Below are 27,010 nucleotides of genomic sequence, written 5' to 3' on the forward strand. Positions count from 1 at the left end.
CAGCTTTCTCCCTTGACCTTGAGCTAAGTCTTCTTTTTACCTGTGACACAACTGACATGCTGGATCCCTGTAAGCTAGGACCAGAGAGCTCAGCTCATATTATTTGTTCTACGAGGAATGCCAAGTACCTTGGAATTTTAATTGCTAATATTTGAATCCGAGGGAGATCTAGGAGGGAGGAGGGGATACCAAGGGAAAACTCGAGTTATTCTTAGAAGTACGATGCATTAAGCTAGAACAGTTCGGTTCACTTTTGGAGACCTTGGGAATGATGCTAGAGAAAGATTAGGCTGGTAATTTTGATCCTAAACGGGCCAAGTTTGTATCACGGTTTTACCAGTAATCAGGAGTGGGACTTTGGGGAAGTTACTCAAATTCCTCATGCCTTGGGTGCACCTGGGTGGCTCATTTGGCTAAACGTCTGCCTCTGGCTCAGGTCAGGATCCCATGGTCCTGAGATAGAGCCCCACTTCAGGTTCCCTGCTCAGCAGGGAGTCTGCTTCTCCCACCTCCAATTGTGCTCTCTCTTGCTCACACTCCCTCTCTCTCAAATAAATAAAATCTTTAAATTCCTCTTGCCTTAATTTCTTTGTTTCTAAGATCAGGATAGCCACCATGCAGGTATATTCTGGGAATTCAATGAGTTAATACATGTGAAGAGTTCAGGATGGTTCCTAGCACACAGTAAGTACTCAGTAAATGTTATTCCTTTTTAGAAGTGGAAACTTGCTGTAGGGTAGACTGAATGCTACCACCCCACCTTCCTGAATACTCTGCTGACTTTGTACAAATGTTAAACTAGTGTTTCTGAAACTTTAGAACCTTGGGTACATTATAGTTTTTTCCCTATCTCCATTGTCCCCCACGTACTAATAATAAATATACTATATTTGCTTGAGAAATTTTAAAGTGCCATTTAGTTAATTCTATTTTAGAAAGGAAATTATCTTCACCTTACACTATAAACTGGAATTTCTTCCCATAAGTAGAAAGTACTTATAAAAAATAATACATAACGGCTAAAAAGTGTTTTGTGTGCTCAGAAAATCACTTCATGTGCCTATGCCCACATTAAGTACTCCCCTCTTTGGGAGATGTGGCATTAGATGTTGTCAACATTTAAAGACTCATTGTGTCCTACATCCTCTTAGTCTTCACTTTGTGAAAACAATATATGTTTTTGTATTTTTAAAGACATAGTCATCTATGATGAGAAAAGTTCAAATTAAGTCAAATCTATTTGACTACCTAAATATTGAGATAACAGTGGGGAATACAAGCAGGACTTGGATTTTGAGTAGCTTATTAGTAACTCATTCATCTATTTGTTAAGTAACTATTTTGTGCAGAGCAACCTTGATGTGATAACAGAGAAATATGTCTACTGGTAAGCAGCTTGCCAAATATCCTGACACAAACAGTTCCTTAGTCCTCTACAGGAACCGTTCTCAGAAGGGGTGATGTTGCATTAGCAGACATATAGTAGACCTGTGGCATTAAAATTTCGTGCGGGGACATTAGGAAAAAATGTCTAAAAAATCTCCTTCAGTGGCCTATAGTGAAAGAAATGGTTAAGCAAAGTTTATATAGACCAAATAAGCAGAGGACCACTGAAAGCGAAGCTTGAAATCTGAAACCTTCTAGCTTTGGAACTGATAATAAACTTGTAAGAATTATCTCTTATCTTCTTGGGGTAACCACAGGGTGAGCCTAATCCTACATGGAAAAGTCCCCATATATTTAAAGATAACATTGAGGAAATAAGACCTCATTTTTAAAATATTGTGCTGAATGTTCCCTTTTTTTCACATTTTTTTTTTTTTTTAAGTAGGTCATGGTTTCACATCTTGGCATCTGGATCAATTTTGTGTCAGCAGATGACAAAGTAATATTTAATCAAGTGCCAAATGACTGGTAGACAATATGAGTTCTCCCCCCAGTAGGAAGAAGGGGAGAGCAAATGGATTGGAAACATAGGGGAAATTCTATGTTGGAGGAGATGGGACTCGAACTGGGCTTTGAAGTTTTGGCTGAGAGAGAGTTAAGAAAGAACCTTCCAGGCTTGGAGGATGGAATTGGGGGTGGCGGGGCAGGAGGATGGGATTAAGTATATTCCTGGCATTAACCAGGTGTTTAATAAATATCTGTTGAGTGTGTGTTTGTGGAATAAGAGTTGATGGTGTATAGTGGCTCTAGAGCTACAGATTGCCTTGACACCGTCTGATCAGTGTGAATACCCATGCTTGGGAGACCTCTTCCTCTTGTCCTTAGATGATACTTTTTTTCTGTGTTTACTGCAGTTGAAGTTATTTCTTACACGATTATGTGCCAGTTAGAGAGGAGAATTTAATTTGCCCCTGTAAGATTCCCTCATGTTAAAAGATACTGCTTATTTAGATTGTCAGACGGTTTCATACTGCTTTAGAGATCACTCCTGTGCAGTGGGATAGCTAGTGGGCTGCCTGGAATCTTTGAGAAATAGTTCCAACTGCAAAAGTAAGTAAGCTCCTGTAGGCCACTGGAGATATTGAAAATGTCCGGAAAAGACATTGGAAGGTCAGCTCCTGTGGAGATGTAACTTGGGACCTTTCTGACCTTGATGTCCAAAGGCGTTAAACCAGCGTTTGAAGGGAAGATTAAATTCTAGCGGGTACTTTGGGCTTAGCTGGAGCTCAGGCTCTGCAGGAGCCACATGAAAAGGCAAGAAGACTCTTGGTGTGCTTTGGAAGCAGCTGCCTTCCCCCGCCAGCTGTTCACCTGCACAGACTGTTTTTTGTTCTTGGAGGGAGAACTAGGTTCTAACACCACCGTCTGTCTGAGTATGTATTTCCCTCCGAATGGTCCATCTTGTCTTTATCCCAATACTGTCCATCTCTCACTTCATTCCTTTTTCTCTCCTGATTGCTCCATCCCATACACAGGCAGCCCCATGCTGGGTCTCCTGTTGTGTTTAAGCCTTTTTGTGACCTTGGGTGAGGGGTCCCTACTAGATATGGTCTAGTCTTTGTTTCAGTTTGGGTATAACCTTGTCAAAAGGCACTCTCTGCAGCAAGGCAGGATTTCCAGTTACCTTAAACAGCCTAGAGGATCCAGCTGCTTATTTGCCCCAATTCCTTTCAGCAGTAGCTGGCTACTTATTTGAGCTTACATCAAAGAAAGGAAGAGTCATAGAAATTGGGTGTGAAAGTGATTTGGGGGCAGTTCTCTACTTGCTTGATTGCTAGTGCTTGAGATAAGGGAAATCCCCCCTTTATATGGTTATAGACAAGATTTAAAATACAATCCCCAAACCACCAACCATCCCCCACCACCCCACCCCATCCCTCCCCCACCACGAGTAATACCAGTATGCTAATACACACGAATGGGTAAAGGACCTCTCCCAGGTTCTTCCCAGGGAACAGAGGGCATGATGCATTGTATGCTGACTGCCACGGAGGGCGTGGCAAGGGTGGCAGGTAGGAAGGGAGAATCTGGCATTGTCAGATTCCCTTCTGGCTGTTTCCCCACGGCTGTGGCAATTGCATACTTCTCACGGAGTCCTTCTTCTTTTACCCTCATGACAAGAGAAGGTAATAAATGATACATGTATGGATGATGCACACTGTGCTCTAAGGACAGCCAGAGCAACAAGGGAACAACTTCAGCTGCCCAAGTCTGAAAGAAACAGCATGTTAAATGCTCTTCCTGGGTTATTTTATTTCATCTTCACAACAGCCTTGCCAAGTAAGTACCAGTGTTCTGCTCTTTGACAGAGGAGGGGACTGAGTGTCACAGACATGAATTAGCTTGTTGAGATGACAGAGCTAGTGGGTGGAAGAGCCAGGCCTCAAACCAAGTCTGCCTGATTCTAGGCTCAGCTCGTACCACTGCTCCATGCTGCCTCTCCCTTTGAAAGTATTGGACAGCATAGCTTTCCAAGTTCATCTTTCCTTTAGAAGGCACGTTTATCCTCTTTTGAGGGAGATGTAAATAAACATGGTCTTGAGTGATGTACAGGTCATAAGGAACTGTAAAGTGCTTCCTGGTTCTTTGGGGTATTTGTTCTTGGAACCCCTCTCAAGGGGAAGTTCACGCAGACCTTGGAGAGGCCCTCCTGGAAAGGAATCAGGGTCCTTTACCTACTGTTCCTGCTGGGGTGGAAGCAAGCGCAGATTTGCCAGAAATGTAAGTGAGTCATGATGAAAGTGAGCCCTCCAGCACTCAGGTAATCCACTCCAGGTAATGTCACGCAAAGACAGGCTATCTCCCTGAACCTAGCCTAAACTGCCAAATCATGAGCGTGTTAAGAAGTTATTGTGTAAGCCTCCCCCTTCCAAAAAAAACAATGAGTTTATATTTGAGAATTTAATAGAACTGATTCTCAAACCCACAGAAACTTGCTAAGCTTGATTAGCACAGTGTCTCAGCCTGTGACGCAGCAGCAGTCTTTGGAGGATTCAGGGTAGCAATTCATTTCCTAGCCACCAGTGATGCTTCTCCCATTTGCTGGCCCAGACAGACCCTATGCAGAAGAGAGGACTTTGGCCCCATTTTACAACCCACCTGTTTTTGGCCACGTGCCCTTCTCTCTATTGTTTGTGGCTCCAGTTTCTTAGAAGGACCTTCTCTTGATATATTTAAATAACTTGAACTCCACAAAAATTAACCAAGGAAACAAGCTTTCTCTTGAATTTCTAACTAAAAGGTTTCCAAAAATTTCAGCAACATAGCAGAATGAGCTTTTTATTGATGGTCTGTGTTTCCACAACAAAAATACAGAAATGATAGAAAAAAGAAAAAAATAAAAATCTTTTAAAATACAAAACCAATGTTAAACAAAAGAATTCAGTCTCTGGGGGCAAGGAATGAAGAGAGAATGTATGGTTAGATTGGTAAACAAGGGCTCTCACTTTGTAGATCCACAAGGGTTTTTAGCTTTAGATATGGACATGAAGAGTTGGGGCCAAGATTTTTAACTTCCTGAAGGGAAGGACAGGCAACCGGGTGATGGAGGTGAGCCTCCACATATAGCCCAAACCATGAGAAGAGGACTGGGAAAACTCCACTTCCTGGAGAAAATGGCAAGGAAGCTTGCTTCCTGTATATGGTCTTGAGTTGTGGGGTATTTGGAGACAGAAACTAGAAATAGACCAGCACCATTTGTGGATCTGAGTCCAAATTTGCACTCTTATTTATACTGCCGGAAACCCACATTAAGAAATTAACAATAAAACTGGTCTCTGCAAAAGAGAACATGAAAACTTATCTGTCATGGTTATTTCCACAGTGCAGGTCAAATAATTCTTGCTGAAATTAAGTTCACAGTAAAAAATTTACCAACCAAGTGAGAAAACCACCATCAGATGGAAGATGAGTACATAGGCAGGTAGGCACATAGATAGAGAAATTGCATCGCATGAATTGGAAATGAGAAAATGAATATAATAGAAGTTAAATGATGATGTTTTAAAACATAAAAATTATATGTGCTGATCTAATAAATGAGGATAAGTGAAATAATAGAATATTAAAAAAAGCAGACAGATTTGAGAAAGACAATAAAATTTAAAAATGATATAATTATGATTGAAGTTAAAAGCTCATTAGATGAGGGTGCCTGGGTGGTGCAGTCTTCAGGTTCCATGCCCAGCATGGACTCCACTTGAGGTCCTCTCTCTTGCTCTTCCTCTGCCCCTTCTGCTTGTGTGCATGCTCTCTCACTTTCTCTCTGAAATAAGTAAATAAATCTTGAAAAAAAAAATTCATTAGATGAGTGAAGTGTCAGAAGAATTAGATTAAAACAAAAGTTAGTGGGGGCGCCTGGGTGGCTCAGTAGGTTAAGCCTCTGCCTTCAGCTCAGGTCATGATCTCAGGGTTCTGGGATTGAGCCCTGCATTGGGCTCTCTGCTCAGTGGGGAGCCTGCTTCCTCATCTCTCTCTGCCTGCCAAATAAATAAATAAATAATTTTTTTTAAAAAAGTGAATTTTAGGATGGCTCTAAGGAAAGCACCTTTAGTATATAACACAAGAGATGAATAGAGAGGAAATATAAATACTTTATAGCAGTATGTGATATAGGGGATAGTAATGAGGCCTTCTAATAGATGTCTAATATAAGAGTGCCTGAAGAAGAGAATGGAGGCCAAGGCTATGGTGGGTGAAAACTTTTCAAACTGGTTAAAGGCATATATCCTTAGGTTCATAAAGCAGCTAACCAGGCAGGCTAGTGTTGAAACTATTGAATATTGAAGAAAACTCTAAAAGGAACCAGAGATAAATGAGATAAATTTATCTCGTTTAAATGACAAATTATTTCTATAGGGATTGTTATTAGATTGACAGTAGAGTTCTTATCAATAACAGATATCAAGAAACAGTGGAATCTTATCTTCAAATGGTTGAAATAAAAGGACTCGTAGCTTATAATTCTATACCCAGCTTTATTATCATTCAAAAGTGAGAACTAAGTTATTTTCAGGCAAGACAAGACTAAGACATTTTACTACTCAGTGGTCCCATCTGAAAGTACTAATACAAAGTACTAATACAAGGATAATGAATCTAAAAGTGGAGAACAGAATTCAGAAAGCAGTACTGAAGGAGGAAATTGGCAAACATGTTCATAAATCTAAATAACTATTGAACATTTTAAAGAATAGGTACTATATTCGAGTGCAAAGCCAGGTGTGTGTGTGTGCATGTGTGTGTATGGAGAGGGAGAGATTTATTATAAGGAAAAGGCTCACATGATTTTAGAGGTTGAAAGTCCCAACAGCTACAGTGGGCAAGCTAGAGACTCAGAAGAGCCAGTGATATAGGTCCAGTCCAAAGGTCTACAGGCTTGAGATCCAGGAGGAACCAATATTTTAGTCTGAGTCCAGAGGATATCCCAGATTGAAGGCAGTCAAGCAGGGAAACTAGTCTTCTACTCAGTGTTTAATGTTCTAGTCAGACCTTCATCTGATTAAATGAGACCCATTTGTGAGGGCCATCTATCTTACTCCAATTCATATGTGAATCTTATCCAGAAACACCCTCACAGATGTATCCAGAACAATGTTTGGTCAAAAGTTTGGGTACCTTGTGGCCCAGCCAAGTTGACATAAAATTAACCATCATAGAAACTAAGAAATTATGTTTACAAACAGGGTGGTTGAACAAAAATAATAGACAGAATAACATGGAGGCTGATGGGAAAAAGGGGATTTCCTGATTAGAGGGAGGGCATTCTAAATTTCTTGGGTAGCTTGCCCTTGAACAACATGGGTTTAAACTGCATGGATCCACTTACATGTGGATTTTTTTTATACATACACATACAGTACAGTACTATTTTTATAAACACAGGACAGTATTTTCTCTTCCTTATGATTTTCTTAATAACATTTTCTTTTCCTTAGCTTTATTATAAGAATATAGTATATATTAACATATAACATATAAAATATGTGTTAATTGACTGTTTATGTTATCAATAAGGCTTCCTGTCAACAGAAGGCTGTTAGTGGCTAAATTTTAGGGTATTGTTGACCACCCAGGGGATTGGTGCCCCTAACCCCCCATGTTATAAAGGGTCAACTGTGCTCAGAGTTACAAAGGAGATATGATTAGATTGGATATGGGTTCATTTAAAATTAATTAAAAATTAATAAGAATACAGAAGATTTGAGGCACCTGGGTGGCTCTGTCGATTGGGCATCCAACTCTTGATTTTGGCTCAGGTCATGATCTCAGGGTCATGAGATCAAGCCCAATGTCAGGCTCCATGCTCAGTGGGGCATCTGCTTGAGAATCTCCCTTTTCCTCTACCCCTTCCCTCCCTCTCTCTCTTGCTTTCTTTCTCTCTGTCAAATAAATAAATCTTTAAAAAAAAGAAAATAGAATATTTTAATAATCCAATTAAAAGTCTTAATCTAATAGACGTACCTGAATCCCATACCTCAAAAATAGGAGATTTAGTAGTTTTAAGACATGTAAAATATTTATAAAAGTTGATTGCATATGAACACACCAATGAAAGTCAAATAGATACCCTCAAATTAATATAAGCATCCCACACTTTGACCAATATGATCAAATTAAAAATTTGAAATAAGTTTTTAAATAATTTATGGATCAAAGATTAAATCATAATGGAAACTATAAAATATTTATAAGTAAATGAGAACACTTGTGGCATATAGCTAAAGCAGAATTTAGAGGAAAAATTATAGCCTTGAAAAGTATATGTTGAAATAAACGATTGAAAATTTAAGTAATAAAGATAGGAAGTTTATAAAAGAATAATACGACAAACTCGAAGTGGAAAACCAGAAATGATGACAAAAGGATAAATTAAATGAAATTGGAAGGAATGAAGCAGTAGAGAAAAACAAAACCAAAATTTAATTCCTTAAAAATACTAGTAAAATGAACCAACCTCTAGCAAGACTGATTTAAAAAGTTTACACAAATTAATATTAGACTATCTAAAGTAAATTTAATTGAAGATACAGACATTAAGTTAGAGTGGCAGGGGCATGGATTTTATTACTTTAGGCTCTTGAAATATTTCACAGAAAGCAGATCGTAATCATAGGCATTATGCTTAGGTCCGGGCATTGCCTATTGCCTCTCCTCCATAACATGCTTTAACAGGGACCAGTTCTCCCCATCCTTGTGCACGCAGCTCCAAGTGACTGGTGCATTCCTGCTTGGTAAAAAGTTGACATTCCAACAGTTGAAGCAGTGTAAGAGTTACATAAACCCTGAAATCAAAAGGATGGACTGCCTCTAGCAAAGGTTAGGGAGAATAAGTCTCCTCTCCACATATGGTCAAAAAAGATGGATGCAAGTTGGCTATAGGTAGTAGCTGGCGAAGAGACATCTTACTTATGAAAGATACCAGCTTTCTTGAGCCCTCCTTATTCCTAGCCATCCCAAGATTGTCCAGCTGTCTTTCCTTACCTGGTTGATACTGTTCATCCCTTTGGCAGCTTTTAGCTTCAGAATATGTGTGTAAAATTAAGTTTGCACTCTGGCTTGATCTGAGACACAGAATACTTTTGTGAAGCCGAAGTCCTAAAATCCACAAACAGAGGCTTGCACATCCTGGGTCTGTAGCCAAGGCCACAAATCCCTATTTATTATCATTTTTTTGCTCTAAAAAATGGCAGGTTGCAAGAAAGGAAAAAATATTTTGTTGAGTTTAAAAATGAATGTGGATTCAATATATAGTTTTTACTCTTCCGTTTTAAGTGATTGACTTGTTCTCACAAGCTTCTCTGATTTGAATAGTGTTCTATTCAATATATTCAGATTATTTTTTTAAAAAGTGTGTTGGCTATGATTCTTAATTCTGAAACACAGTATTCAAAAATTTATATTGTGAGGAAAATTAAGATGTCATTCGTTTCTTTTTTCTGTAATATTTCTTTTTCTTTCCTCACAAAATAAGAGATCTCATCTTCCTACGTTCTAGAGTATTGTCCTTCCTCTATTTTAAGAAGAGCCTTTGGGTTGGGGGCACGTGGGTAATTCTCAGTAAGTTGAGCATCTGCCTTCAGCTCAGGTCATGATCTCAGGGTCCTGGGATCAAGCCCAATGCATCAGGCTCTCTGCTCAATGGGGAGTCTTCTCCCTCTGTGCTCTCTCTCTTTCTCTTTCAAATAAAATAAAATCATAAAAAAAAATAAAATAAACAAAGAGCCTCTGGGAGTGCCTGGCTGGCTCAGTCAGCAGAGTGTGCAACTCTTGATCTCAGGGTCATGAATTTGAGCCCCACACTGGGTTTAGAGAGTACTTAAAATCTTTAAAAAAAAAAAAAAAAGCCTTTGATCTGTGATTTGCAGTGAGTTATCTTATAGTTTGGTTCTTACTATTACTTAAACTTTAACAAAATCAACAACAAAATAGCCATTGTAGCTGTTTTCTGTAGAGATTCACACAAGAACCGTTATAGGTAGTCAGCTCAGATAATATTGTCATTTTCTACAGAAGAAGGTAGTGAATCTGAGAGTTGCCATCTTCCATAAATTTGCCCTGGTTGCAAAGTTGATTGTAGACCTAGGCCTGGAAAGTATTTCTCTCACAATGATGTTCTTTTTGGGATCCCAGATATGGCTTCCACACTAGCAGAACCAACACATGGTTACAAACAGCTAAGTACCTAAGTGTGGCTATACTCATGCAGAATAGGAAATAATTAAAGAATAGGAAATAATTTATTTCTAATAATTTACTTTAATTATTTCCTATTAAATAATAATTTAATATTATTAAATAATAATTTAATAGGAAATAATTAAAGTAAGTATACTGCATTTTTTTCTTTGTGGATTCAGTACTGTGCTTAAGTGAAAAAGATGTGATTTCCCTATTTCTTTACACGGTATTTACTAACATTTATCATATCTGTCAGTGATCTTATGGTACTGAACTTGATTAAAGAACATAATAATCTTAAAAAAAAAAATCACCTCAACATGAATGAAGTTGATCCGTGTCTGTGTTCATTCCGTTAACTAGGTAATTATCCAGTATGTTCTTTAGTTTGTATTTGTGTGGATAAACCTTAAGCCATTTTGCTGAATGTTTGAGAATGATTCTCTTGGAGGACTTGGAAGAATTGAATCCTAGGCAGGACTAAACTTAGCTTTAATTGAGAGACTTGTCTTCCTCCCGTGCAAAGGAAGAGGAGTTCTGGTCACCGTGGCTTCCACATGCCTACAGAACACAGCAAGGCTAGAATCTCTTGCCTCCTTGTGCTAAGTGTGTGATCTGATACAGCATTCTTCATTAGATGCCTCCCCTAACCTCTGCTTCTATAGGTTTTCCTGGGATAAGATCTATTTAATTTACAATGGGCTACGAGGAAGCATATTTGGGGACAAAAATTCATATATAAATAATTTTTTTTTTCTTGCTTAAGATTCCCTCACTGGTTAATCAACTTTACCTACTCTCCTTATCTGTGAAATGGATGCAGCTTTTTATGGCAGTTGATAAGAATTATTTTAGAAAGGTTTAGAATTCAGAGATGCTTTTTTGGCTAAAAGTTATTTTTATCAACGTCATTGAAGTTTGACCTGCTTTCACTAAGCTCTCCAGATAAATATGCTTGGTTATAAAATACTTAAAAGCACAAGGTAAATACCTCTTTTCTGATTGTTCTTGCAGTGTATTTTTTCCCCAAGCAGGCTTTTCCGAAGCTAATTTATCTGCAAAGAGACATATGCTTTAGGTCTGTACTTGTTAATTTACCTTGGAAAAATTAGGTCATCTTCAAAGCTGGCAGTGTGGCTTATAAACTTGGCAAATGGTCTAATTAAAAGCTTCTCTTAGATTAAAAAAAAAGGAAAAAATTATTAGTATCGGTAATGTTTTCCTTTTCATGGTTTGTGTACATCTAGGTATATGTCACTCCTCTTGTTGCCCTAAAAGTATGTTGACTGTTAACAGTTCATCTCTTCTCTTCTACAGCTTCCAAGTCTGTTATAAACAGTATGCTACGGGACCCTTCTCAGATTCCAGATGGAGTTCTAGCAAATCAGGTCTATCAGGTATTAATCACAGCTGTCTATTTTCGGTGGCAGTGCTATCTGCCTAGCAGAGTAAAGGATTTTAAACCTCATTTAATTACTGTCATCATAAACTATCACTGAGGTCAGGGTGCACCATAAATGGCAATGCAATATTTGCGAGAAGAGCATTTCACTTTTTAATAGCTTGCTTTTATAGTGAATCAAAAGCATGTGATTTTTGTTTTCTGTGATTAAATCTTAACAGCCTTTTGATAGCTTTTTGTTTTTGTTTTTGTTTTTGTTTTCTAAAGAAAAGTAATTACTGCTTTTAGGACAGTAGTTTACAGGAGCTGTTTTGTAGTCACCCCCGACCCCTTCTCTGTTTTGTCTGCAGTGCATCGTGAACGACTGCTGTTATGGACCACTGGTGGACTGCATCAAACAGTATCCTTTCCCATAAAATTTTAGGTGCACAATTGACGAGCTCAGACTCAGTGGAGAAAATGTGTCTAGCTTTAACCTGACATAAAGTTCTGCTTCACAAAACACATTTCATACTCTCCTACTTTACATTCAGTCAGCTGGAGGGTCACTGCAGACCATCCTTTCCTTCAGCTTAAGGAAAATCAGATGGGCCACGGGAGGCTGTCGGCTTGGCCGTTCTGTGCACAGGCTTAGCTCAAACTGCCGGAGTTTCAGAGAGTTTAAAGGTACAGAGTCATTGGGCACATAACTTACCGTCTGCGAGTGTAGCTCACCAATTCAATGAACATTTTTAAAAAAAGAGAGAGAGAGAGAGAGAGAAATCTGTATTTAAAATGAGACAAATTCAGTTGGGTTTCCTAGAATAAATTTAGAGCCTGGAGTTCAAGGATGATGTGATTAAAATGCCACACAGACCATCACATCAGAAAGGGCAGTAGATTCTTGTTGCTTAAGTGCTGATTACAATCCACACTGCCATTTGGATCCCTAATAAACAATTTTAGAGAAACCAAGCTAATTTTTCCCTCTGGACTGAACTTAAGGCTATGAAAACAGATGTCCAGTCATTCTTCATTAAAGACATTGAGATTACCAAAGAGTTAATGCTTCTTTCTTGAAACAGGATTTGAGCAGTCACTACTTTATGAAGGAGGATGTGCTTCATTCATACATTTAGTAGTATTGTGGCAATACTAAGAAATTTGATAATCCTGGGTGGAAAATGCTATTTAAAGGGCCAATAACTATTAATTTTTTTAATGAAAATTATCTTCCACCTGAGTCCACGAGTCTTGCACTTCTTAATACTGTAACAGCCTTCCCGATAGAGGTTTTGTGAGTGTGGGTAGCACTGTGACCCATTTCAGACTCAGGGCTACCAATCTGGAAGCTTTCTGTTGAAAGCCTTTTTTGCTGAAAGTCCTGTGTGTGTGTATGTGTGTGTGTGTGTGTGTGTGTGTGTGTGTGTATGTGTTTATCCCACCTTGTTTTCACAAAGACTTAGAGTCTGTGAAATTTTTGTAAGGAAACTCACTCATTTTCTTTTTCATAAAGTTAACCTTTGAAAAAATAATCTCTTTGCAGAGCCCTCTTAAAAGAATATTCACTACCTAAGTTAAAGCCCTTTACATATTTATCCTTCAAGTCTGTTCCCCCCAATGTAGTTTAAATTAATAAAATCATAGCACTGTCATAAGCTTGCCTTTTTATTAAACCAAATTGAAACCATGCTTCTATTTTCAGTATAAAATTAATGATAGCGTTAGAAATTGTAGGAGTGCCAACCTCATGTTGCTACAGTGATAAAGTTTAGCACATTTGTATAACAACTAACACCATCTCAGAGTATCTGGGGCGGAATTACATGTTAATTTTAAAGCACATAAAATAGTTAAAAATCAATTTAAAGTTAAGGTTTTAAAAGCATAATGTCTTTTGAAGGATTGCATATTGATTTTAAATATAACTATCTAATTATATATGCATGGACTAAAGTATGAAGTCAACTGCTTTGTAAATGCCAGGAGGCTATTTTTCAGTAATAGTTGAGATGCTTACGGGAAACTAGATTGCTGTATTGCTGGCTAAGAAAATGGCTTGTGAGGTTATTTACAAGTTTTGCCCCATGGTCACTGCCATACATCAATAATAGGTATTATTATAGACAAAGTCTAAGTGTTTTCTGCTTACAGAGCATTATAAATTCTGTTCAGAGTATTTTCTTTACATTTTTGCCATCATTCATTTTCCTTTTTTGGCTGTGTTATTGCCGGTAGAATTTAATGTAGTACATGATTTCAATTGATAAAGATAATGATGTATGTCTATAAATTGCATTCACTGACTAGATTATAATTTTGCAGTTCCATTATGCCTATTGCCAGTAAAATTACTGTTTTTATAAGCTTTGTGTTCCAAACCTTGTATTTTATATATGTTTATATCCAGCAAAGAATAATCAAGAAGTATGTCTTTCCCAAATTTCAAATTGGTGATTGCTTTTACCATGCAGAATAAAACAAGCTGGGAAATTTATAGAGAACCAATTTTATTTTTGCATTGAGGTAGTAGTAGTTTCATATAATGTAAATATACTTGCATAGATGTTTTCTAGATGGATCCACAGGAATTACTTTATTTCACACTGAATAAAAATTAGTAGTTTTCCATGTGAGTGAAAATGCTATTTGTGTGTTGTTCTGATAATTTAGTAATGTTTACATTGCTTACTGTCGGTAAATTACATCATTTTGTAAGAAAGAAAGTACACATTTAGTAAATAGAATAGGAGCAAAAATCTTTTTACTCCATTATGAAAATGTTACATGTAGACATTTGTGTAAGTAGAATAAAGGAAATTGGTCATTTACAAATAAGACACCATGGAAAGCACAGTAGCTAAGCGTATATAAATTGTCATTGTGCTTTCTTTTTCTTTTGGTGTCTACTACATTTTTTCCTGCATAGCCATGTTCATCCACACCCCTCCTTCCACAAATAGAGTCACTGACACAAAAGGTGTGAGAAAGCAGCCACCTCAACTTTCCCAAGTGTGACTCTAGGACACAGCTATTACACAAAGACCTGAACAGAGTAGCAAGGAGAGATAATGATGCAGGAAGCTTAAAATGCTGTGGGTTTCATTTCTGTACCATCAGTAACCTCAGTTTCATGATTCAACATTTTAGATGTAAATAATTTACAACAATAAAAGTGAGAGCACATTTATGTGGATTAGAAGTAAATAATTTAGTTCTAACATGTGGGTTGCCCCTAATAATGAGAGACCGTTGAGACGTATTCATCACATGTCTTCAGTGGACTCTACAAATGTATGAAATTTTGTGATTTGAAAATTTTTGTTCCTTATTCTGTTTCCAATTAGAAATTAAATAATCACAGCCATGTGCATGGTGAGGGGAGGAGACAACAGAAGGAAAAATTACAATGATGAAGACTTGGGGCTCATTTTGATGGTGGACATGAGTGGCCACATCTCTCAAATTATGATTTAAATGATATTCACCTGTATGATAAAGGGCAGATAGGAATTTTTTAAACAAATAATGCATACATTTTGTTTTATTTAAATTGCCCTCTTGGAATGCATGATCAGAATTAGAGTCTCTGGTAAGCTGAGGAGTTACACGACCAGGTTGACATTATCCAATGAGGAATCAGATAAATAATATCAAATGCTTTTGACAGAATCGAGTACCAGCATAGGATAATGCTCTTTTCAAACTTTGTGCAGTCTCATCCTTTTGGAAAATAGAGCAGAATTCCCAGTCCTATTCCTGATGTAATTATTTACCAGCCATGGGACCTTCAGCAAGTTCCTTAGCCTTCTTGAACCTTGCTTTCTGTGATTATAAAAATGGGACTAATAATAGTACCTTTTCATGTGGTGGTGGTGAAGATTAAATAAGATGGCAACCATGTGGAAATGCAAATCAAAACTACAATGAGATGTCATTTCGCATCTGTCAGAATGGCTAAAATCCACAACACAAGAAATAGGTATTGTCGAGGATGTGGAGAAAAAGGAACCCTCTTGCCCCATTGGGGGAATGAAACTGTTGCAGTGGAAGACAGTATGGAGGTTTCTCAAAAAGTTAAAAATAGGACCACCCTATGGTCCAGTGTTCACACTACTGAGTCTTTACCCCCCAAAATACAAAAACACTAATTCAAAGGGATACTTACACCCCTATGTTTATGTAGCATTATTTACAATAGCCAAGATATGGAAGTAGCCCAAGTGTCCGTTGATAGATAGAGGAATAGATGGAGGAAGAAGATGTAGTGTATGTACACACACATACACACACACAATGGAATAGTATTCAGCCATAAAAATAATGAAATATTGCCATTTACAATGATATGGATGGATCTAGAGAGTATAATGCTAAGTGAAATAAGCCAGTCAGAGACAAATACCATATTTCATTCATATATGAAATTTAAGAAACAAAAGAGCAAAGGGGGAAAAAAGAGAGACAAACCAAGAAACAAGACTCTTGACTATAGAGAACAAACTGATGGCTACCAGACAGGAGGTAGGTAGGTGGGAGGATGGGTGAAAGAGGTGATGGGGATCGTGGAGTGCACTGGGTGATGACCACTGGGTGATGTATGCAAGTGTTGAATCACCATATTGTACGCCTGAACCTAATATATCAGTAAGTATTTTAACTATACTGGGATGACAATTTTTAAAAAATTAAAAAAGAAATGATAGGCTGGGATGGTAGCAGAGGAAGTAGTGAAAATTTGGGGACTGTTGCATTTAGTTGTAAGTTGACACCAATAAGAGTTGCGCATGTACTGAAAGGAGTGTGGGAGCAAAGTAGGCACCGAGGACTCCTGCGTTCTGGCTTGAACAGCATGAGTTGTCAGTAACTAAGTCGGTAATGAAACAAATGGCATATGCATGTGTGAGCAACAGAATGTAATGAATCTTTGAAACTATAGCAATAAAATAACCAAAGTTTATTGAGGAATTACAAAAAAAAAAAAAATTAAACCCCGGGTGTTTAATACCAAGGCTTAGTGTTACAGTATTTAAGAAATATTAGCTAGTAGCAATTATTATTGTTATTAATTATTAAATTTATTATTTAATAAATAAATTATTAAAATAATTTTTGCATAATTAAATTTAGTACTTTTCAGGAAGTTGTATGGAGGTCATACAAAAGGCTTTGTGGTGTTCCAATCCTTTGCTTGGCACATTTGAACCATATGACTGTGTATGCATTCCTTTCTAAGCCTTGGTTTCCTCATCTGTAAAATAAGGATGATAATAACTAAGGAGGAAATAACATACATAAAGTACTAAACCCAGTACATAACTCATAGTAATCATGCCAAGACTTTACATGTGCCTGTACATATCTATTTCTACCCATAAGACAATGTGTGTGCACGAGGAAGACTTGAAGCGTCCTCTGCACCCACGCGTCCAACACACAGTCCTTTGCAACATGCAATATTTTCCTGCAGGGTGCCTGGAATTCTCAGCAAGTCAGCTATTTGGCTTCCCACATCACAGAGCATCACCAACTGAAGGCTGAAAGTGGGATGGAATCTAGAAATGCTGGCTCTGGAATAAGTATGGATTCTTAGACGATTTAAAGAACTCTGTAAGACTGGAAACTCCTTTAAGGCAAAGCCTGGCTGGTATTCTTTGCTGCTCTTAGTTAGTGCTTAATAAATGTACTAGTTGAATGGAGGGATTTTAACATAGTACAAAGGACGTTTAAAATGACTCCCCCTCCTCTCAAAAGAATATAAGGTACACATCCCTTTACAAATCTTTAGTTGCCCAAATGCTTGTAAACATTACAGAAATAAGAAGATTCCAGTGAATCATTTAAATGAGGGCATGCATGAAATCTCATTCCTCAGAGATGTGGGCTAATGGAGGAAGTAGTTGCTATGATTACTCTATTTTCCATTCCATCTCAAAGTAGAGACCTGGTATTAGCGTATTTTTAATTGTATAATTCCACCTGTGTTACCCTCCTTAACTAAAACTTCTCAGTGCCATTGGCCATGAACATGAAGTCCTGCTAAGAGACATGCTTCTGGAGAAAAATCTGTCCTTCCTAGGTAAGTATCACATCCTTCTCGCTTGTAATATCTCCATGAGTGCTTAAATATATATTTTTAAAAATCTTCCACTCACAGTTATTATGTACTAAAGGAAGAGTGAACGATGATTGATGCTGTGCATGTTATCTTTTATTGATTTAGAACTGAGCAGGAACTCAGTTACCTAATCCCTATATATACAGCACATGCACAGGCTTTCAATTAATATTTTATAGAATAAGTGGCTGAAAAAATGCTTTAATATCTGTTGCAGTATTACTTTTGGTGTCATGAGATATTAGCCATAATCTAAGCCTTATGAGAAAGAAACAAAAGAAATATTGTCTATAAAATGCTTTACATGTTAAGAAGAATAGTTAGAAAAATTCATGTTGGATATGTTTGTCTCACATATGGAATCAGAGTCAAATATAAGCTTTTATTATTTTTATGAGAGACATTAGTTGTCATTATAGATGTAGTGTGATTTTTTAAAATCTCACATGTATACATGGACATGTGTTTTTGTGTGTGTGCCAATATGGAATCTTGTTACAGATTATCATTTCTTTCAACATCTGAAGCATTAAAATTAAGCCTTGAAGGGCATACATGTGATAACTGATCACAGAAACCATAAAGTACTCTACAGTGAATTAATTCCTCTTCTCCATTGTGATGTGATAATTTTAAAGGTTGTATATAAACCTAAATGTTCATTGTACACATCTGTGATATGTAGATATTTAAGTCTGCATAGTGTGTTTTTTAGGTTGAAAAAATCACAGAATATTGGTTTACACGCTTTTATTCCAAAAATGGACAAAGATTTGGCCAAGAAAAGTCCATTGGATGGTCTTACATCAAGTTGGGTTGGGGGGGGATGTTGAAGACAGGCCTGCAAAAAGTCTGTTCTAAGTCTTAGTATTTAATACTTTTATTAATGAGCTGGAGAATGGAATTGAAGGTGTTATCAGGTTGTTGATAATTTTGAAATGAGAGATCTCATATACTCTAGCAGGGGCTAAAGAAAGTTGATTTAGGAAAATGGCCTCAAATTAGTGAATTACACTTCAGTATGTAAAAGTAGCAAGTTTTTCATGTACGGGAGGAGGAGCCAAAGGCCTACATATGATCTAAACTGAGTTCCAGGTTCTTGACTCCCTTAATTCTGGGAACTGTTAGACTGAATTGACCATGACTTGCAAAGACATTGCAGAAACATGGCCAGAGTCATTAGTACTTGCATACAAGTTCAGAAAGGGGACTTCCTATTCATGGGTCCCATCTAGTTCTCTGTGTTATCAGGTCTAGAGATAACTATTTTATTGAAGTAAATAATAACTATTTTATTAAAGTATAACCCAAAGGTGATACTTAACTGATCTTTAAATGAGTTATAGGATGTTTAGCTGACTCCATGTAACATCAGTGTTGTTGTTAAGCATTTTCTTATCAGCATACAAAGAAATTAATTTATTCTATGCATTTTAAGCATTTTAATGTAGCAAGTTTATTTACAAGTTAAAGCATGAGAAGTCAAAGCCTTGTATGAAATATTGTTCTGGGGTTTTCTTTTACCTTGTGTATACTCCTTCAGAGTGATAAATTAGGTCTAAAGTACTGTGCCAGGTAAATTTAGATAGATTATCATTTAAAATTGACTATAGAAAAATATTGGTTTATAAATAGACCAGTAATCTGATGTTTTCTCATTTACATGTATACATCTTGAATTTTGTTGCAGAGCTATTTAACAAACATGTTAGTTTTACTTTGATTCTTTTAGAAGCAAAAGTAAAACTGATCTCTCCCTCTCTTTCTCTCTCTCTCATTCTTTTGGTTTCTAATCTGTTCACTACTTTCAAAAAAACAAGGATTCTTATTTTTACATATTAACCCTTCTTAAGAATTACGACTTCCCTGAAAGTCTATACCATTCTAAATTTTCCACTCATTGTGCTATATATGTAATTTTATAAAATACATATCTTCTATGACCTTTTTACCAATAGAAGAGAAAAATAAAAATAACCTTTATTTTAACACTAATAATTTTTTTAATTTCCTTGATCCATAACCATACTCTGAACAGTTGTTATGGCACAAGATTTAACCAGGCACTATTGGAAAGAAAAAAAGAAGAGCCCTTTTCATTAAAGATTTGTGTACTCATGGATTTATCCTATTTTATAAATTTATCTATTTGTACTTCTGTGGATAGGTGCACTGTATTCAGAAAAATCAAAGTTGAATAAATAAAGTTTAGTTTTTCCAACTAAAAAAAATATGTTTTATTCATACATTTATTCATTTATTCCAAAAATAAGTTATTGAGTTAGGTACTATTTATTAGGAACGAAACATTAAGTCAGATGAAGTCCCTGCTTTTGTGGAATTATGGTCTAGTAGGGAGATAAGCTGTAAACAAATGTATACATTTAATTTCTAGCAATTTCTCAGAGGTCTTATAATTGTTTTATTTATTATTCATGCCTTGTTTTCAGCTAACTTTTGTTGAGCATGTTTTCTACACTAGTTAGTGTGAAGACAATGGTAAGCGTTCTATCCCCTCTTGATGCTTACACTGATACACACTGTTGCTATGTCCAGCCCAGCAAGAATTCAGTCCCATCTCCAGTGCATCTCAGTAGGTTCTCACTTGATAGTCTTGATAATAAAAAGAAATACATTTGAGGCTGTTGTCGTGCTACATCTAGTAAACTTTTGAAAAAAAGGTATAGATTATACTAAAAATCAATAGGTACAGTTTACATAGAAAAAAATGCTACTGGCTCATAAGCTACTTTTCCTGAAGTGGTGATAGAATTTCACATATGCATCTGCTCTCTCACCATCACCTTCCTGTCACCATGTGTTTCTAGGCTGGCTAGTTGAGCTCTTAACTTGGTTATCTTAGCACTGTGCTAACCAGTCTTTTCTTCCAATGGTTCAGCAGACATATATCTTTTAAGTACTTACTTTGGGCAGGCACCATTAGGGTTAAATAAATAAATAAATAAATAAAAGCTGAATCTAACATGGAACCTTCCAGGAAAATTTCAGATAAGTTTCAGGTAAGTTTGTGTCAGTTCTTTCCAAGGACAGTACTATAGAATTAACATTTCTTGATCAGCATTTAAAGTCTGAGAAGATGTGAAGAACCTGCTGCCGGCTCCTAGGTATAGATGCACAAAGAGCCCTTTTTAAGCTTTAAATTGAGCAATAAGCATTGTGATCATCCTTATCCCCTCTGCTAAGGGTCCGTTCCATTTCTAATATCAACAAAATAGAAAATGTACTTTAACGACTGGAGGAGATGTTTTGATTTTTCTCTCTCTGGTGATTAATGAGACCATGTCTTGTTGTCTCCCCTTACCCCCAGCCTCTCCTTCTCAGGGGTAAGGAGGAGCTTTGGACAAAAGACAAGGGAGGAAAGGAAAACAGTGATAGTGAGAAGATGATGAGACTCTGTGCACTGTCAGAGACTGTGAAAGAGCTTATCCGAGACTGGAAACAAACTGTTCATCCTCCATGGGCTGGCATGTCTCCAGGTCAGGGGGACTTTCATTAGTGCCTTCCACAGCCACTGTCTGGTGCAAATTCTTGTTACATTTGGCTTAATAAGGATGGCTCTGGAGATAACGGTATTCTTTCCAGTGAATGTTGCCCTGTTAGTAGGAGCTAACAATTATTTTGAGTGACACCTGAGATGCAGTTGCTTTTTCCCTGCCCCACCGTCCCATGTTTGGTCTTGCCGTATGACAAACCGGCATATTTTACACGGGTGCTTTTCTAGCATTCGTGTGTAACTCTGTAGGACTCCAGGAGGGTATAATCTGTAAAGCCAAGGAGGCTTAGTGAGGGATGTCCCTTGCTGTAAAAAATTAGGATCTTTGCTTCTAGGAGTTCATCTGCTCCTGCTGCTTTATTCCCCACCTGAAGCAACAGTGCTCTGTTGGGGGAGTGATTATGATGTGACAAACGGGGGATTATGACTTCAGGTGAACAGGCAGCAGGAACAGATGAGATTTAAAGTGCTAAGGTGGTGTTTATGGGCAGATGTTAGCAGTAGAGAATAAGAGACTAGAAATAAAACATATGATTATATAGGCTAAAGGGAAATGACATGGTTGGGTATTTCATAAGGTATCAAGTATTTAAATTCCTATCTCTCTGAAGGATAAAAATAAGATGCAGTTTTCAGAATAATGGGAATGTGATATTGGAAATGGGATATAGGGAACTAGGTCCTTATTCCTTCTTGAGGAAATTGTCATGGTGCGGGATCAGCTTACTCCCCTTACTTAATATGCTTGTGTGGACTTCTTGGGACCGGGAGAAGAGAATCAGATACACATATGCTGCAGAAGACAACACAGTCCCTGGAACTTTGATGACAGCTTTCCCTGTCCACTTTAATAGTCTTTCTACTCTGGGCCCTTCCCTCCTCATGGCTCTGGGCAGATAACTCATGTCTGCTGATTGTCTGCTTTCCTGGCCACTGATGAGACACTGGAACTGCTTGTTTGTAACAAAAATCAAGTCAAACTACATTATACACATATTCAAGGATGTGTGTCTGGAAAGTCCAAAGGAAAAAAGTTGGCTTCTGGTGTGTATAGAATCCAGAAGACAAAATAATAATGTCATCAGTCTCTTTTCTGCCTCTTGTGTTCTTTTTTTCTATGTGGCTTCATTCTTAAGCAATAAAGATGATCCTTCGTAGTTGCTTGTTGTCTATTCCTTAGACTTCTTAGTCCCAGAGACAAGTTGGTCAATCTCTTCAGCCCCATAATGCAACTGAGGAAGGATTCTAATCTGCTACAACTGTCCACCCTTGAGGCTGATAGTTGGGGTTCACATTATTGGTCATTCCCCAGAATCAGAATCACATCATCAGAGTAGGATAGCTGTGCCTGACAGAATGGGATGCAGGACCAAAAAACTCAAATATCTCACTCCACAGAAAATTAATTATATTTTGGAGCTTTAGTCCCCATGATGAAAAGGCATTGTGAATCAAATCTGTTGTGTTGTGAGATTGGCCTCTAGAGTGCATGCATGTGTGTGTATGTGTGTAGAAGATCCTTTTTGTGTCTCAGAACTGCTAATATTCTTTTCCTCATTGAGATTTGTTCTGGGACAAATGGAGCTGGCCCTGCAAAAGGGTCTGACATCAATACGACAGCTTTAAAAAAAAAAAAAAAAACTGAACCAAAGGATAACATCAGCCATTCCTCAGAATGTGGAAGTTGGAAGGTGTTCCATCCAATGCCCTTGTTCTGTTTAGTGGAAACTAGCCCCGGCCGATGCCTTTCCAACAACTTGCCCTTTTCACTCAACCATTCTGATGTGTCCCTTCTTTTATGGCATTCAACCCCATATAGAAGAGTTCTACTTCTGTTATTGATTTTCATATTTCCTGTCTTCACAGCCGCTGGTTGGCAGGGACCAGCCTGCTCTGCCCTACTCTGTACTGTCCTGGCTTTGTGACCTCCCATTTGTTTCCTATCTTTAGGGCACTTCAGTTTTCACTAGTATTGTCCCCTGAAGACATAAGCAAAGGACAAGGTCAGAGCAGTCAGTTGTATTCCTTATTAGTAGCTTTGATAAGAGGCTTTGGGGGAAGAGATTGAAACTAATGGCTGTAATGAAGTTTGGGTTTCTCTGAAGATTTTGTTTATCTGTGCTGTGGGTCTCCCCATTAAATGCATATCTGTTCTGTATACCTTTGCCTATGGTATGCATATCCTAGTAACATCTATTGCTGAAACCTTGCTGATTTCTTAAATTTGGTAGAAAAGACTGTGAAACTCACTCTTTGAGAACATAAAAATACGGATATGAAGGTCATAGCTCCAAGTATTAAATGAGACAGCATTTTGGAAAACATACACACACACACAAAAAAACAAAATCCTAGAATAGAAAAGATATACTGTAGTTTTCATTTGTGTTCACGTATATCTTTTGCCTTTCCTCAATTTAATAGAAACGTAATAGGTGTTAAGATTCTTTTCATCAGACAGTGTATTTTAACCTAGCACTTTAGAAACCTTTGGACAAATTCATAGATAAAAGGCCATGTCAGAATGTTACTTTTCATTTTCAGATGTCATGAACTGGAATTTTGCATAATTTTCCGGGGGAAAACTGTATTTCTTAAAAAAAATTTAAAGCCTTTTAATAAAACAAACAAAACCTCAAACCTTTCCTTGGTAGTCCTCATGCCCTTCTATGATTCTTAAGTATATGTTAACTAGTTTCAGATGTGTTTTGTTCTCTGACTCAAAATCAGCCCTTTATTTTAGAAAAAGAAATTGTGTAATTAGTACTTAATTGCTTTGGATATTTTGGGGCATTTAGAGGAGAGGGTAATTAAAAGGCCAGAGAAATTAAACTTTCACAGTGTTCTTTACGTATGTGTAATTCCTTTTTTAAATGCCCTCTAAAGGCAGGCCTGACAACTTAAAACTAAATGAAGACCTGGGTTGCTTTTAAAAATTTAACATCAGTTTTATCTGTGGATGTAGTCTCATTGATTTTTTTAAAACTTCAGTTGGAGAGAAGGCCACTGAAATGCTAGAAATCAAGAGATTATCTAGTTCATTTCCTCTTTAGGCACATGTCACCCAAATAATATAGGACAGATGGCCATCACCCCTCCTATGCTTTAAGATCCTCCAGAAGGAGAATAAGAATTTTTCGCTACTTCATAAATGTTACACATGATCAAGTTTAAATATTTGCCATAATTAAAAGTGGTCTGTAGTCTGTTGGACGAACTAGAACTTGGTTGATGTATCTTTAGCTATCCAAGAAGCCTACGTCATGGTGAGTCACCTCACTCCTCTGGACTACTGAACTAGCAATCTCTAAGACTTTACAAGTTCAGAAATACTGTGTTTCATGAGTCACACACATTATCTAAAAACCCCACATTTTTATGGACCTCAAGGCTAAGAAGTCTGCTTTTAAGCAAGAATATTCTGTTAATTTTGGTAATGAGCCCTTGAACTGTGACATCAACAAGCTTAGTAGTTACAAAATATATTGGGTGTTTTTAACATACACCTTAAATATGAGCCTTACTTCATATTTGCTATATTCAGTGAAAAAAAGATAGTTATACAGGATTGGAGATGGATTTCATATTGATCCCCAACATTTTGGGAAGTAATACTAAAAGCACTATTCTTAAAGATTGCTATTACTCTTTTTTGCCTTTTCTAGCTTACATTATTCTTCTTTTTTCCCTTAATTCTGATTTTTTTTTTTTTTTTTCTTGAAGAAAACATTAGGTTACTGAAACATCCAATTTTCTACTTAGGAAGTTCAAAGAATCCTAAGTAACCATTTGACTCCAGTATGTACAAAGAGCTATAAAAACCTCGACAAAATGTGTAATTCTCAAGGAAAATAGAAATTGCAAAACTAACTGTTAGAAGAGACAAAAATTGAAACAGATTGGTAGCCATCAAAGAAATGGGAAAAATAACCAAAGAGCTACCCCACCATAGCACCAGGCTCACTTGTTTGTGAGGAATTCTGCCCTTACTTAAAGGAATGGATAATACTAATGTTATTTAAATATTGCAGATTTAAGAAAAAAAGTAGGAAAACTTCCCATGAGCATTAAGGGAAGAGATGCAGCTCCTTCTTTGATGATTGAGATGAATCTCAGAGCAAACAGTTGGGACCCAGGATGAAAGATAGCAGTAAAAGATACCAAATAAACTTTGGGCCACATTTGTTGTCCCTGTGCCTTGTTGATTAATGAGAAATTAAATCAGGAAAGAAAGTTATTAAGTCAGTCTAGGTTGGCTTTGTAGAAGGCATGAGTATTCCTTAAAATGTAGTTGTGTTTTATTCAGTTAGCCATTTGAACATTAAATACAAAGCATACGTTGGTGGTATCAGTGGGGCAATGAATAGGCTTTAAAAAATGAGAAGGAAACACTTCCTGTCTTCAGAGCAAATGCTTTGCACCCAGTATGTGGGAAACAAGGAATAAGCACAATAAGACAAGGGAAAGAAGCCAGAATGAACAGAAAGGATGAAGTGTGGGCTGGTGACTGAGCCATAACCTCTAGAACATGGAGTTGGAACCCCAAAAAGGTGGTCAACCATACCCAATGGTTTGGATAATGATGTTGTGGAAGGAATCTTTCAAGGTCTGGAGCCCAAGAAAGGAGCATAATACAGAGGCCAGGAAATCCGACCAGATGGATGGGGCTGACCTTAGAAATCTCCCAGGGGGATGATCCATGATAGAAAGTTCTCCTGGGGCCTAAACCAGGTGAGCAAGGCCACCTGCTCATAATGCTACTCCCTGTACTTGTGCTGGCATTTCCGCTGAACTTTGCCCGCATTGTTCCCTCCTTTCTTGGGAAGTCTAGGATAAAAGTTAACAGTGTGAAGGTTGAAACAGGGATGATAAGGCAATGAGAGTTTAGTAAATAAAAGAATGGGGAAAAGATACATAATAAAGTATTTCAAATATGTGGATTAACCTCTTGATTTTTTTTTTTTAATGTGATGTCACTGGTGGTGAAACAGATTTCTAGAAGCTATCCTTTTGGGTAAAATTACTATAGGATCAACTTCAAACTGAGAGGGAGTGATAGAGGGAGGTAAGGGGAGAGTGGAGTGAGAAAATATGTGGTCATACTTTGAAGTTCTCCAGTGAAGGATGGAAAGATTCCCTAGCCTCACCTGATGTTTTCTGCCCGACTTGTGTGTGTGTGTGTGACATTAAGTAAGTGACAAAATTTAAATTGTAGGTATTGTGTTGGTAATTTTGGTACAGTGAACTGGAGTGCAACATCTGCTTTTAAGAGTTTTAGTATGTGCATTTGGATAGCTTGGTGACCTTTGAAATTTTGTTTTGAGCTGCTCTCAGAAACAATCATTTTTCTTTCTGAAACAGATTCTAACATCTGTAAAGGTTGATCAAGCTAGGATAAGTTTTAATAAAATATTGGTCTCTGCTTTTTAATGTCAACCCAGCTTTTAAAACTGTTCATCAGCTACGGGAAACATTAGCTCAAGGCGCTTACGTTGCTTTTAATAAATGTCTTTGCCTTTAAATATTCTCATTGTGGCCAGTGTATTGAGAGCATAGAAATTTGTTCCAGTCTTGTTCATCTGCAGTCCAGTTTTCCAAATTCTCTTGTTTTTCAAGTAAAATTATTTAAATTTGTATTTCCTTATCTCAATAGTTAACTTAAATTTTTTTATATTTCAAGGAGGGGAGATTGTTCTGAATTCTGGTATCCTCTAACGTCTGGATAAAGGACATCCACTTTTAACAAAATTAAACTTAAATATCTAGTTTGAATATGTCTTGTCATTAAAAGGTTATTTACGTTTAAAATGCTGACCTTTCAAGATGTACACAAGAGTGTTCTAAAACAGAGTTTCTGAACATTGGCCATGAA

General features: G+C 37.2%; 1 protein-coding gene across 6 annotated transcripts in view; it reads left to right on the forward strand.

Moving 5' to 3' along the window:
- The window catches only part of CDIN1 (CDAN1 interacting nuclease 1), a 203,824-nt gene that overhangs the window by 77,308 nt on the left and 99,506 nt on the right, over positions 1 to 27,010 (forward strand). For 5 of the 6 annotated variants that reach the window (XM_059372468.1, XM_059372471.1, XM_059372470.1 and 2 more), the window contains 3 exons: positions 11,443 to 11,522; positions 11,878 to 11,927; positions 17,518 to 17,585. In XM_059372468.1, coding sequence (XP_059228451.1) covers positions 11,443 to 11,522; positions 11,878 to 11,927; positions 17,518 to 17,585 — 198 coding nt within the window. Of the gene's footprint in view, positions 1 to 3,657; positions 3,727 to 11,442; positions 11,523 to 11,877; positions 11,928 to 17,517; positions 17,586 to 27,010 lie in introns of those variants that run through there. The other variant, XM_059372472.1, reaches the window with a different exon arrangement.

This window comes from Mustela nigripes, chromosome 13 (genome assembly GCF_022355385.1).
Source record: "Mustela nigripes isolate SB6536 chromosome 13, MUSNIG.SB6536, whole genome shotgun sequence".
NCBI lineage: Eukaryota > Metazoa > Chordata > Mammalia > Carnivora > Mustelidae > Mustela > Mustela nigripes.